At 38.6% G+C, this 13,889-nt stretch overlaps 1 protein-coding gene across 10 annotated transcripts in view; it reads right to left on the bottom strand.

Annotated features, from left to right (window-relative positions):
• MED12L (mediator complex subunit 12L) overlaps positions 1 to 13,889 on the bottom strand; it is a 154,434-nt gene that overhangs the window by 20,380 nt on the left and 120,165 nt on the right. For all 10 annotated transcript variants that reach the window (XM_064516467.1, XM_064516468.1, XM_064516472.1 and 7 more), the window contains 10 exons: positions 13,198 to 13,311; positions 9,529 to 9,728; positions 8,789 to 8,977; positions 7,868 to 7,942; positions 7,555 to 7,745; positions 7,071 to 7,232; positions 4,326 to 4,437; positions 2,915 to 3,004; positions 737 to 846; positions 95 to 230 (listed from right to left, as the gene is read on the bottom strand). In XM_064516467.1, coding sequence (XP_064372537.1) covers positions 95 to 230; positions 737 to 846; positions 2,915 to 3,004; positions 4,326 to 4,437; positions 7,071 to 7,232; positions 7,555 to 7,745; positions 7,868 to 7,942; positions 8,789 to 8,977; positions 9,529 to 9,728; positions 13,198 to 13,311 — 1,379 coding nt within the window. The remainder of the gene's footprint in view (positions 1 to 94; positions 231 to 736; positions 847 to 2,914; positions 3,005 to 4,325; positions 4,438 to 7,070; positions 7,233 to 7,554; positions 7,746 to 7,867; positions 7,943 to 8,788; positions 8,978 to 9,528; positions 9,729 to 13,197; positions 13,312 to 13,889) is intronic.

Here is a 13,889-nt window from a genome sequence, read left to right as displayed (position 1 = left end):
AGGCCCTCCTAGACACTAAAAATGACAGGAGTAAAAGATGATCACAAAGCGTGATTCAAAAGAAATGCTGAATATAATCAGCCGTAACACTTACTTTTAATTTTTTCACTAAATTCATGTAAGCTCTTTTGTTTTCCTCAGGCCCTCCTTGGGATGCATTTGATAAGTCCGAGGCCAGTGTCCCATTGATCAGGACACCCAGCATATCAAGCACTGTTGTGAATAATTCACTGAGAGTAAAAAGAGAAGTATTACCTTGAGGAACCACGAACTGTCAAGAGATCCAGCAGACATTCATGGCAAAGGCCATAAATGCAACTGTTCAGACCAGCTGGATTTTTCAAGGCTTTCTGCATACACGCACATTTCGGCTTGCATGCTTAAGCCCCAGTGTATACACACATGCAAATGGACTGTCAGACATGCACACAAAGCCTATTATATGCCATAGCTCCAAACTGCAGACAACACAAGCAGCTAACAAATAGCCATTAGAAACCATAGGCTCCATTTAGGAAAGCACTCAGGTCCATGCTTGTTAAGGAAATGCACAAACAGTGTCTCTAGTGCTTTCAGAAACAGAGGTGCTCCCCAAACGAGACCAGCACTAAGCATGGAAGTGGCACTCAAGCAATAAAAGGATAATATGGAGAAAAAAGTAATAAGAATATACATGCCATCTAAAATTAAAAGCACTAAAGGCATTAATTAGCTTGTTTAAATAGTGCAGACATACTTGTTGGTCTGCATATCAACAGTTCCCGAAGTAATTATCTGAAGGAGCAGAAGTGCCCAGTCTGTCGTCCACTGGGTACTTCTCTGCACTGTATCAAACATTCCACCTACCTGCAAAATAACACAACAGACAGCAAAGTTCTGCGTACAGCTCAGAGATGCACGCTTTGCCTTTAGTGTGCACTACTTTAAATAAAACTGCTATGCAGTCCCAAGTGTTCCTCTGTGCTGACTGCCACCTTGATGCACTGTCCTCAAATAACTTTTCCTCCCCACCCCACACTCCCAGCAAAGAGTTTCTCCTAGGAAGGAATTATATAAAAGCAAAATGGTAAACAACTACTCTTTCAAACAGTTTCATATCTTCACTTTAGTCTTTGATGGAACAAACTTTGAAGTCTTTGAAAAGATGCTCAGAACTGAAAAGGTGTTCAGTTCAAACTTTATAGTTACTGCCTTCTTCCACACCCAAAAATTAGACAATGTCCAGTGCGAAGAGAAAAAGATCTGAAGAACAAAATACTATTGAATAAAAGCGAGGACTGCTGAATGATATATTTTCCTCATGAACAAATTTTCATTATTTCACTATTTGTGGTATAGTATGATACTAGAAAATACGCCTTTATTTCAGAAAGGAGCGATTTCATCAAAACTAGTCCTTCAAAGTTGGTAAGCCACCAAATTAGAACAACACAAGATACCTGCTCAGGTTGTGAGCCTGATTTCCAAACCGGTCAGAATAGAGCCCAAACCCCAAATTTCAAAGGTACAACTCCTCTCCTACCTAAAGAAAGCACAGCTCAAGCCTTCTGACAGTGGCAACCCCATACAGGGAAAATCTCTCCGTACCACACAACAGGATGCCGAAGGGAACTTTTAGTTCGAAACTACACTGCTCTTCTCTTATTGGTATATTGCATCTCAGGTTCTCCCTGTTCTATGACGATGTTACTGTCAGCTTCCTTGCTTTGCAGATTACTCCTGCACCCAATATCTGCTTCAAATTATTTTGCTTGATGTGTCCTAGTTTCCGTCTTTCCAAAAATAAATCTTTTTTTATTTTGTCATGTTTGTACTCACTTTAAATCCTTCATTGTTTGTGCTTGCAATTGTTCCACTTCACAATTCTTCCTCATACTTAATGTTTAATTCAGGGCTGGGTCTTTCTCAATAAATACAAAGACTGTTTCACATCTCAGTACCCAATTTTAGCTCCTAAACCTTGCTGAGCTTATATACAAGATTATTTCTTGAACTATATATGTGGTTTATTGTTCACAAAGGGATAAAATCTAATTGTTTTTGTCTTAAAGCAAACATTGCCCTATCAGGAATTTTCCCAGCCCTTGACAAAGGACATGCCTACATGACAGCTGCTTTAGTGTAAATGCTGTGGTGACATCAACACTGAAAATAAACTAGTAACTCCAGCCTCATAGCAGATTTCACTGGCAGAAGAGGCACAAAATCGGGCACAGCTGGCTCAAGTCCCCTTGACTTGGACCAACAGTAGAGTAGAGCTGTGCACAGCCACAGCTAAGCAACTTCCAGAGATGGGAGGAGACCAATGCTGCAGTGTCATTCATGTCTTTGGAACTTCCTCATTTTGGCTTTAGACATAGTAAGTCTCCACACACCTATTGCACTGTGCTAGAACAGCAACAGTGGTACTGCTGTCTGGTATAAGTGTCATGAGATGTGGGACGTCAGAGAACTCAACGGAAAACAAAGCTGATTAATACATGTATTCAAATAGATGCAACTGAGATCAGACATATGGAATTAAATAGGCAAATCTTTCCAAGAGCTCTGAAAGTCTCCACTATATTATCTGCCTAATTCCATAAAATTCTCACTTGTCATATCATCCTTGGATGATAAATCAGCCTGTTGGTGGACAATGTCCACAAAAAGATGACACATATGTGATGTTCCAGACATGCTGAAAGGAAGAAGGCAGAATAAAAAAGAAAAGGAAAAAAAAAATCAGCCATAGACTGATGGTATCCATAGCTGGTGCCTGCCGCCCTGGTGAGCTCCATGGCGCCCAGCCCCTAGGAAGCAGCCAGCCCTCGCTCCTTCTTGACATGATGCTTCTTGCACCTTACCATGTGCTCCAGAGACTAGCTGCTACATTTGTGTATACCAACAAGAAAATCATGTAAGTGTTGCTTACCAAATTAAGACGAAGTTGTAAGGCTTCATGCATCATTTGTCTAGCTTTAACATCATCCTGGTATCGTTCTTCCCTCCAATTACTAAGGATCTAAAAAAAAAGCAATTGATTAAGGTGGTTTTGTCCTTATAAATGGCTTTCTCCCTTTAAAGTTTAAATCTTTGTGTCCATTATCTACAAGACATCACAAAAGATTAATAATCTTTTTATCCTCATGTCTGTCCAAAGTTTAGAGTAGATTAAACAAACTAAATGGGATAAAAGTTTAATTTACAGAGAGGTGGGACAAATGTGATACTCTGCTATCAATCATGAGTCCAGATCTTGGTATTCTAGCAAAAGAGATAACAAGTAGTTTTGTTATATATATAAATATATATATATATATAAGATATATATATAAATATAAAATATATATATTATATATATTTATTTAAAATATTGTTTGAAACATCCTAACTGCTTATCATGAGGCTAGTACATGGATCTCTTACATTGGCTGCAACTTCCCAACAGGATCCTGTCAGACCCTTTGGATGAGTAACATTCAGAGCCTTAACGAGCCAGGACTAGCTGAATTTTAGAGAAAATCCCATACAGCAAAAGGAGAGGCCAAGTGGAAGCAACACCAAGGAAAGAAACAAAGGAATGGATTTAACTAGGATGTGAAGCAAAGCCAGAAACCAAATCTGAGCTGAGAAGTGATGCAAACAAATAATGGCCCTACAAGTATCAATTTTCATTGTCACAGTAAATTACAGAAATAGGGACAGAAAAAAAGAAAAGGATTCCCACTACACTGGGAACTGTATATATTCATTTTAAAGTCAGTGTCAGTCTGAAGGAACTAACATTCCTGTAGGCTAATGCACGAACCAGATGGCAGCAGAAAGGGTAGAATCAGCAGAGCTTGCGAGTGGGCACAAGTGATCCAAAAGAAGAGCTATAGGGATGATTTCTTCTGGGCAATGGATCAGCCTGGGACTAGCTTTTTCTGTTTTTTTTTTTTGTTTTTTTGTTTTTTTTTTTTAATATGCTAAATTCTTAATGTGTACCTACTGGAGAAGATGAAGAGTGTTCTCAAAGGAGGAAAGTTTCAGAATTATAAAAGTTTCTTATGACAAGGCTAGAGACTGAGAAGACTCTCGGGATAAACATGTATTATTGTTTTTCCTGGAAAGAACTGAAATCAGGCTCAGGTTCATTATATTTCTCTGTAATCACTTCAGAAATAATGATTTATTTGCTCTCAAAGACAAACAAAACCCCTGCCCTTTCTTCCTTCCTTGGACTGTTCCTTTTGGCATCTGATACGTTATAATTTTCCTGGTTTCGCACCATCCTGTACACACAAAACTGATGACACATCAATATCCAGTGAAGGATGCTCAGGGTTACATGCTTGTTTTACCTGATTAACTTGATTCTGCAGTGATGTCAGAAGCCCTTCCCGTTGCTCATCCTGTCCCTTAAGGCAAGTAAGTACCAAAGAAAGGAAAGGCTGCTGACTCAAAAGAGACATGCTTTAAGAGAGGCAAACACAGAAGATTGAATTAGTAAAGTTATTTTGATTCTTCCCGTCTTCACTCTCTTCCTTGTTTTATCTATTTTTTTCTGGAAGTGGCCTGCATCTACTTCTGCTTCTGTTTTAGTAAATTAAAGCCTTACAAGACAAATTAAAAGACCACGTCAATGACAGTGCAGAGCACAAGTCAATATAAATGCACACATTATGCATGTCATTACTGAGAACCTACCTAGCTCATGGCATTGAATGACCAAGAATTACATGGACATTTGAAAGCCTGACTCAAACAGAACGTGCTGCTTTAAGACTGCTTTGATTAACCAGGGATATAGTTCCAGTGGAGACAAAGCAGCTAAAATTTCTAATCCATGTTAGTGGCTTGAAGTGCACTCCAAGTATCACTGACAAGTGCTGATTAGAACGAACTGCCTAAATTCCACTAAAATTTTAGCACTGGCTTAGTGTAGGTAAATGGAGACACAGCTTTAGCTGGTTGTAGGAGACATGCCATATCAATGTAAGAACTTTCAGGATAATTTTTTTATATTAATGTGTATCCATTATAAAAAGTAAAATTAAAATAAACTGAAAGAAATACACTGAAATAAACTTTGAAGTACAACATGTGAAGTAGAAAAGAAGTTAAAAATTAAGGTCAGCAAAGGAATTTGAGTAACAGTTCATTTACATTTTTAGCTAACCTGGAAAATTACATGCATCATTAAACACAATAGAAATACATATCCATGTATACAGATACAGACTTATTACAAGTATTCATTTCAACAGTTATTTTTATTTGGCATTTAAATTGACTTTAATAGTTTAGGTGAAAATTAGTACAAAGGATCAGCAAAATGTCAAAGTTCCATAAAAGTAGTAAAATAGCCTTAATTTTCGATGTCATGTTAAATAGTGTTTTTTCAGATTTGAGGAACAATGTGGTATGAATACCTCTTTATTTTCTCATAATTTCCATGGAAAATTTGCAATTTGCAAGAAAATTATTGCAGTTGCCACCCTTGCTGTACAAAATAGAGTTTGAAATAAGAAAAACAGATCAACCTTTTTACTTCTTACATAAATCTCATGTGTAGATATTACATAGTAAGATTTTGCACTTCCCCATAGAGTCATTGTTTTGGTCACGCAAGGAGTAGCAAAATTTGGGTTTTTTAATCAGGAAAAGACTGCCAAGCTTCCAAAAGCACACAGAATAGAGGTTTGTTGTTACAACTGTAACACGTTTGTAAATGCTTTTACTTCTGTGCAGAGGAACCACCATGGAGAAACAGCTCAACTGTTTCTACAGGCATTTTATTCATGCTTTGAAAGAAGCTTGTTTAAAATTTTTTATGCACTCAAACTCTCATGTAAGAAAAGAACCTGAAGCCAGAGGTAGGTTCCATATTCCTTCCTACTGATGCAAAAAGCTGACAGAGCTGGGGAATAATGGAAAAGTGCTGAAATGCTCTGACTACTCAGAAACATCTAGCAAGGCGACCAGCAAAGCAAGATCTCTGTTTTTATCTACTAATGGACAGTGCAGGTATTACAAATGAATTAGAAGGTCAACAAAGAGATGTGTTCGTAAGTATTTACTCAATTATTTAACTCAAAAGCCGAGTATGGCAAATAAAACTTCTACAGGTCAACATATTCCATGAGAATCTTATTAAAGAAACAGTCTAGATGAACTAGGGGAGTCCAACATTACAGAGAGTAGCCAGCATACTAGAATTACGGTGGAAAGAAAAAGACGAAATTTAAAGTGAAAATAAGGTAGATGGAGGAGGTTGCAAAATGTCAGTAGATTTAATGAGAACCATAAATCAAAATCAATACATGCAACACAGGTTTACAAGAGTACTATAAACTGGTAAAGCCCAGTTATTGGTCCCCCACTCAGTGAAAGTATACTGCACGAACAACACTGAGGGACACCAAAAAGGCAATGCACAGTAGTAATGCAATAAGAACAAAGGGACTTAGACAGTAACATGTACAACAATCAAATACCACAAGCCTTTAAGAAGTGATTTGTTTTCTTGAACAACTGAAAGTTTGGAAGAGCTTCACAGGAAAAAAAGATTGTCAGTATTTGACACTAAGAAACCTTGTTATATATAGCATTTGATGTAATTTCTACCATAACTATAAGAAAGTACAAAGAAAATATAGGCATTGTGGAAGAATATTTTACTAAAGGAAAAAAAAAATCAATAATCATTAAATTAAAGCCTCACTGGTTTAGAAAGTTACAGGTGAGTTTCAAGATCCACTACTCCCAAGAGGAATTAAGTACGACATCTTAACAGCAAGGAAAAAGGCCTATTCCCACGAAGGGAAGAAACAACAAGCCCTGTGACTGCCCTTTTAAATTCTTAAGATTTCCAATTGGCACACTGCAGAGTAGCCACTGGAAGATCGGTTACAATGCTTTCACATCTCTTCCTCTGAAACAAATTAAATTTCTTTAAACTAAATGAAATCTGAATCACATTTGAAGTTGATAATTTGCTGCTCCAAAAAAGTGAATCAATAAGGTCTTGTGAAGCAAAAGCAGAGCCTCCAGCACACACCCCTTAAAAACCATCTTTCAGCTCCATGCACACACATCTTTCATACCTTTTTTGTTTCTGTCTGTCTCTTTCCTTCTTAGAAGATGACCCCAAATGCTGCCCTTTCTCCAGCTCCTCTCCTGCAGCTTTCAAGACCCTACCTTGAACTGAGGTAGGCAGTTTTGCAATCAAGGGAGCCACTAGCCACACTCCTCGGCGTTCAGAGGAACTAGAAGTAGAACAAATGTATTTCACTCAAAATATCCATCTAATTTTGCAACCAGTATTAGCTATTATAAGACTGAACTGCTTTAATAATGCAGTTGACAACATATCTGGAGTAACTAGTGTGGACTAAGTAGTCATAATTGCTGGTTTCCAGAAGTTCAAGAATAGCAACTATACTTATTGTTAAACAAAAGTAAACAGAAGTAACCTTCAAGTAGCTCATTTCTGTACAAGCCTGTTTCAAGCCCAAAAAGTCTAGGCAATCTATGCATAATTAAGCATCACGTTGGCTAAAATAATTAAAAAGGTACTACAGAAAATACCTTAGGAATGTCTTTTTACCATTCTGTCTTGTATTACTTGTGTCAGCATTTCCAACAGAGTTTGGATTGAAGAGGCCTATACCAGAGTTAGAAGAGTTATTGTTTAGATCAGCGGATTGCTGAAACACCTCTATTGTCGCCTTTGCAATATTATCCAACAAGCTGTTCATTTCAGCCACAGACCCAGAACCCTACAGTAAAACATAAGTAAACTAGCACATTCATGGTATGTTTGCTCATGGACTAGGTTAAAATTTAACATACTTTATTGCATTAAATATTTAGATAAGAATGTTTGAAAACCAATACTCACAGGCTCTTTCATGCACTGTTTGATCATCAGCTGCAGCTCCAACCAAGACTGCCGGAGAGTCCACTGATCCAAGTTCTGAGTAAGAATTAACATTGCAAATACATGTGTCAAGACATTACAGGTCTGAGGAAAAACATCTCTTAATTGAATATATTACATGCAAAACCCTCATCTGATAAGCAGATCATCACAATCACCACTCTTCTTAATAATCTAATGACATCCCAAAATATCACAGCTATTCAAGAACACAAGTGAACTGTCACATCCCTGCAACTAGTATCAGTTATTCAATACCTTCAACAGTGCAACTATTCTGAAAAAAAAGATAGCTCTCTGCAAAATCTGAGTTTGGTCAAATAAGAACACTGAAAATCCAACTCAGTCTTTCATTAGCAATTACTTTTGTCCGTGGCTTGCCATCCAAATAGTCATCGTCCAAATAGCACAAGAAATGAAGTGGCCCTAAAGCAACTGAATCTGAAGACATGATCAGGTTAGGACTGTCCAGGAAAGCACTTGAGCCTTTTCAGTGGAGCTGTCTGCAGGAGCATCTTTCACCCCACTACTGTCAGAGCCCTGCTGAGACAATTCCACTTAAACAGCCCCCAACTCGGTTGCCTTTTCAGTGTCTTCCTAGTGACTGATAATGGTAGATCAAAAATGATGAGCAGGCTGCACACTTGTTTCCTTCATAATGGAGGAATCAGAAATAATGAGACACCAGAAAGTCACACTATAAAATGTTTACCACAAAGACTGGGGATCCTGCGTATATATAGTCTTTAAAGAAGTACCTAATGTTTGATTGCACTAGGAACTGCAAATCAATGTCACTTGGTGGTGCTGCTGAATGACAATTTAAGATTCAGTATATCATAGACCATTTTCCCCTTCCCCCTCTCCCCCTCACCGCACTACCTGAAGTATGCGTTTGATGTGCTGCCTCTGAGGGTTGTCACCCTCGTTGCATTCTTTAATACCAAGAGGATAACAAATAAGTTGAAGTAGTTTCTGTGCTTGCTTGTTTGAAAGAACAGGATCCAAAATAAGATCTTTGTCTGTGCACAGTCTCTCAGGTTCTTTTAAGCAGTGCTCTCCAACCCATTCCTGTAAGAAATTAGATGATAGGTTCAAGGCAGTATTAACCTTCCATTAATGCAAGCTGAACAGAAAAGTGGTTTTCAATATGCAAACTTTAAAAAGTGTAATCTAGTTCATGCAACATGTGAGACTAGAAATGTCTCTGGTCATTCAATACCACCTGAAAATATAAAACTGTTCACTGCTTTCCAAAATTCATTTCTTCTAAACTTTGAAGGTAGCTTTGAAATAAAACCAATGCTATTGCAAAAGCACTTTGAGCAGACAGCTGAAGGAACTGTCCCAGTATCTTCCCAAAGTGCTTGAGAGTCAAGTAGGAAAAACATCCCATATCTGATGGAGTCTAAGGAGATGCTAACAACCAACATAAGCAAAATTTTTTCCCAATAGCATACTAAGTGTACAAATCTTCTCTGATCCAAACCAGGAAATCCAAAGAGAACTCAAATATTGAAATACCTCCATGTTTATTTTCCACCAAAAATTTGGGTTATATTTTTCAAACACAATAACATTGCTTCTCTAAATGAAGGCAGAAGCATAGTCGTACAAATTACCTGCTGGCAAATTGTTCTTAGCACATATCTAGCATACTCGCTTAAACTAGCGGTTTCTATGGAAATAGTTTTTCCACAAGATTTTAACGTGTGTGAGGAACCCCAAATTTCATCCTCGTTAAGTTCATCTAACAAGCCTCTCACAGTGAAGTCCTCACTCTTCAAGGAGTTAATGCTGCTGCTGCCAATTTCAGCATCCCCTGTATAACAGAATCACAAAAGTACAAAGTAAGCTTCTATTCAAGTCCTCATGCCCCTACGTAGTTTACCCACTTAGTCTTCCACAAACTAGTTGGGGCATAAAGCAGTTACATTGAAGAAGACAGCACTGTCCATCTGAAAAATCACTATGTCCAAAATGTTATTCATTTGCTTCATTTTGCATAGTATCTCTTTAACAGATGTTTCAGAAGTAGAAAAAGTTTTATACAAATCAAACACAAACAGAGCCACTTCATACTCCACAGAAAAGAGTCTGTGAGTGCATGAAATTGCTTTGGTAGATAAGGAAGAGTTGGGTTACTCAACCTGCTTAGGTGTCCTTTTTCCAAGTCATCTCACTTACTCTGATTTATTAACACTCCATAGGTCAAGAGACAAGTTTTGTCTGGTGTTCCCCAGAGCCCACCTTACTGTGAACTTCTTGACAAGATTTATCTTCCTGGGAATGGAAAAGGGCAGTGCATGCTGAGGGAGTCCTGGCAGAGAGGGCAAACACTGAATAACCCGTCCTTTCTGCAAGCCATCAGCATGACTCCAGAAAACAAACAAACTTGGGGGAACAAAGAAGCAAAGAAAAATGCTTGGGACAAGATATAAAAAAAATCTGACATGTAACAGCTTACATTAAAACTGATGTTAAACACATCTTAAGAGTCTGAAACCTTGGACAAGGAACAAGATGCAACTACCACACTTCGGAGAGGTAAATGAGCCCAAAACTGCTGAACATAATACCTTAGAGTCTGTGAGGCTGTCCTGGAGTGTGCAGGAGCACACAGCGCATGAAGCAGGCTAACAGCCTAATGTTTTAAGTCAGCAGAAGCTCTTATGGATCTTAACTGAATCACCACATATGATAGCCAATCCTTATAAAACTGCAGTTTACTATCAGCAGCTAACATGGAATGACAAGGCTAAATACCTTGCTACAGCCACATGAAATACTATATGCCCATTTAAACACACACTCACTCACGCTGTTGCCTCTGGTTATACATATGCTAGGATACCTTGCTAAAATCTGCAACTACCAGCAAATATTTCAAACTACTGCAACAAGGAGAGTGACAATGTAAATATGTCTTTTAGCAGCTGTGGCCACGTCTATGGCTTACTGCCCTTTTACATAGGGTGCCCAGAACACCTCGGTGTACTGGGTCGGGTCCTCCTGTGCGTTCAGTTCTTCCGTCATTAATATTTCTGTGTTCCCTGGCACTGTATTACCCTGGATGAAAAACCTGAAGTTTTAGAAAAATATTACTGCTAAGAAAACCAGTTTCACCAGCCAAATTCCCATCCACCTTCACCCCAGCTTGTGTTACCTTCGAGTTACTCCTAAATCAATGTCATACGATCCTCTGTAACCAGATCTAACTTGTATTTAACAACTTATCAAAACCAGATACCTGATCTACTGAGACAGACTGATCTATAACTGGACACTGCCTCCTGGTGACAGGGAGGGCTGTGACCTGACAGCGCACATTTTGCCCACGGAGCTGGACGATGCCCTGACCCTGCAGCCAGACCCCCAAGCTCACCTAAATCTCTGGTGTGGCAAACACCACCCCCCCCCAACCTCCGGGGGGCAAGCCATTGCAGCACAAGGAATTAACTCTTTGCAGAAAACGGGAGGAGAGGGGGGAAAAAAAGCAAAACAGAACACCAAAAACCAGTGCTGTCACTTCTGAGACGCCCTGAAAAGCCCAGGACACGGGCACAGGGCAGACAGCCCACATCTCACACGATTCTACAATTCACAGAATATAAAAGCACCATTAATATAGGAAATAATAATTCATTCTTGAATTTAATTAGACAGAATCAACACTCTGAGAGACATTTCCAATTAGGCCAATAGCACCAAAAAAAAAAAAAGAAAAAAGAAAAAAGAAAAAAAAAAAAAGGAACACATCATGATAATCATAATCCCTACATTCCCCCAAATCCAAGCAAACCTAAAAAACCCTCTCTGTATCACTGAACCAACAAATCCAAAGAAGAATCCAAAGCCTGGCAGAGTTTCATTCAAAAAAATCCCAGGAAACAAACCAAACTTGCATACTAGATGCTCCTAAGCAGATGGCACAGCAAACAGCTCATCCATAACCTCCCTACATTCTAGCACATTATCCAGTAGCACAATCATATCAGGCCCAAAATCTGCACCTGTGAAGGACAAACAAGAAGGACTTGGCAGGCAAACAACAGGATGTAGAGATCGATATTAAGCCACAAATTAAGCTAAAGCCATCCCAGAACATTTTGATAACATTTATGAAGAGAGTTTATATACTTTAGAGCAGTTCACTGTGCAGCAACATCTTTCATTGCAGGTAAAGATTATTTTTTCTAAACCAGATTTTTACTCATAAAGCTTCTTCAGGGTAGATTTGCAATAGCTATCACATATCTGATGCTTTTCCTCAACAAATGAAGTACAAATTTTAAATAACTAATGTAGGACGGCAACAAGGGACATCTTCAAATATAACATTTTGGGCAGAGGAGGAGGTGTACAGCAGTGAAGGCACAAATAAAGCGTATGTTCAGATCTTCCTTTGTGTCATTAGCCCCGCACAAGCACCATGCAAACAACATAACTGCACAGGGATGGAACAGAAAACGCTCACGTTATACACCACTAATGAAGGTAAACAGCAATACCAGTAACTCTGAATAGCAAGAGAACCTAGATAATGGCCATAAATGTGTTTTAAGCTCACTCTCAAATCCACAGCCAACCCCAGCTAGCTATGCCCTTCGCTTCTTTTCCGATATAGCTACATCACTTAGGACCACAGGGTTTTTGAGACATATACCAACAGAGGATACAATAATGGCACTCTAAGTGGATGTTCATTTGCCCACACCATGAAGGTTTTGTTCGTTCAACTGGGCACTTAACTCCAAAAATACACCTCACCCATCATTCACAGCACCTTCAACAGAACTTAAGCCAAAACAAAGATTCCAGACAGTTATTTGTTCAACACAAGTGAAAAAAAAACCAAACTCCTTGTTCCTGGAGAGTGATTCTCTCATAACCTCTGTAACCCTAGGCAGTTATGTTTTGTGGTAAAACACAGAAATACATGGAGCATATGATTTGAGACCGTATTTCCTTTATATATGTGAAAGGGAGTCACCTGCGTTTGAAATGTACTGAGACTTGGAGGGGAAAAAAATCAAACTGAAAAAGTCACCTCTGCTTAAAGCCACATCAGCAGGGGCTGACTCACCAGAGAAAACTCCTGTCTCTTGACCTGTGGGGGAAAATGCTACTCATTTGTGCTACAGAAGCATGGGAAGCATCCACAATTTTCTCCTGTCATTTGGGTTTTCCTTTCCCAGGAGCCTTCCAGGGAAGTGAACTAGCACTGCATTCTACCTTAGCACTAGAGGAAAAGCTTTACACGTTACGCATAACACTCTGCGTAATCTCACCGAGCATCAAAATTGCTTTTAAGACTGCAAACACAGCTCCCACTTCAATACTGTTGTGAGCAGCGGCCAAAAGGTGACGATCACAAGAAGAACGAATTCCAGGAAATGATTTCCCTATGGAAAGAAGAGAAACTCTTCACAGAAAAAGGTTAGTCTTTACTATATACAATTTCCTTTGTGCAAAATCCTTTTAATCTAAAATACCTATAGAATTGCAGTAAGTAAATGAGGAATTGAATATTTGCACTGAAAGTGAAGACCAATTGGTAAATCATTAAAAATCAACGGGGATACATGGTTATGATGTACTAATATCAAAAAAAGCTATAATCATTTAAATCAAAAAAGAAGCCTGTCATTTTGCTGTGTCTATGTAAACAGTGAATTTAACCACAATGAGATACTGAAGGCTGTTTTAATTTTGACTTCACAGGTTTGGGAAATGACTTCCCTCACCTACCACACAACAGTCTTCGTAACAAATGAGGCAAAATAAATTAATATAAATGCCTTTTGTACAGTTAAACCCAAACCTGCAGCTCAGAAGCAGACTGTAAAAGAATTCAGTGAGTACTTTTTCCAACTCTAAGGAGAAGAGAGACAGACTCAAAAACATGGAGTGGGAAAGGAAGGATGAAGCCACTGCCTTTTTGACACGCTTAACTGAGCCATATATAATAAAAGTTTGTAAC

This window comes from Dromaius novaehollandiae, chromosome 9 (genome assembly GCF_036370855.1).
Source record: "Dromaius novaehollandiae isolate bDroNov1 chromosome 9, bDroNov1.hap1, whole genome shotgun sequence".
NCBI classification, from domain to species: Eukaryota; Metazoa; Chordata; class Aves; order Casuariiformes; family Dromaiidae; genus Dromaius; species Dromaius novaehollandiae.
Note: the sequence above shows the minus strand (reverse complement) of the source record. Positions and strands in the feature narration are given on the sequence as shown.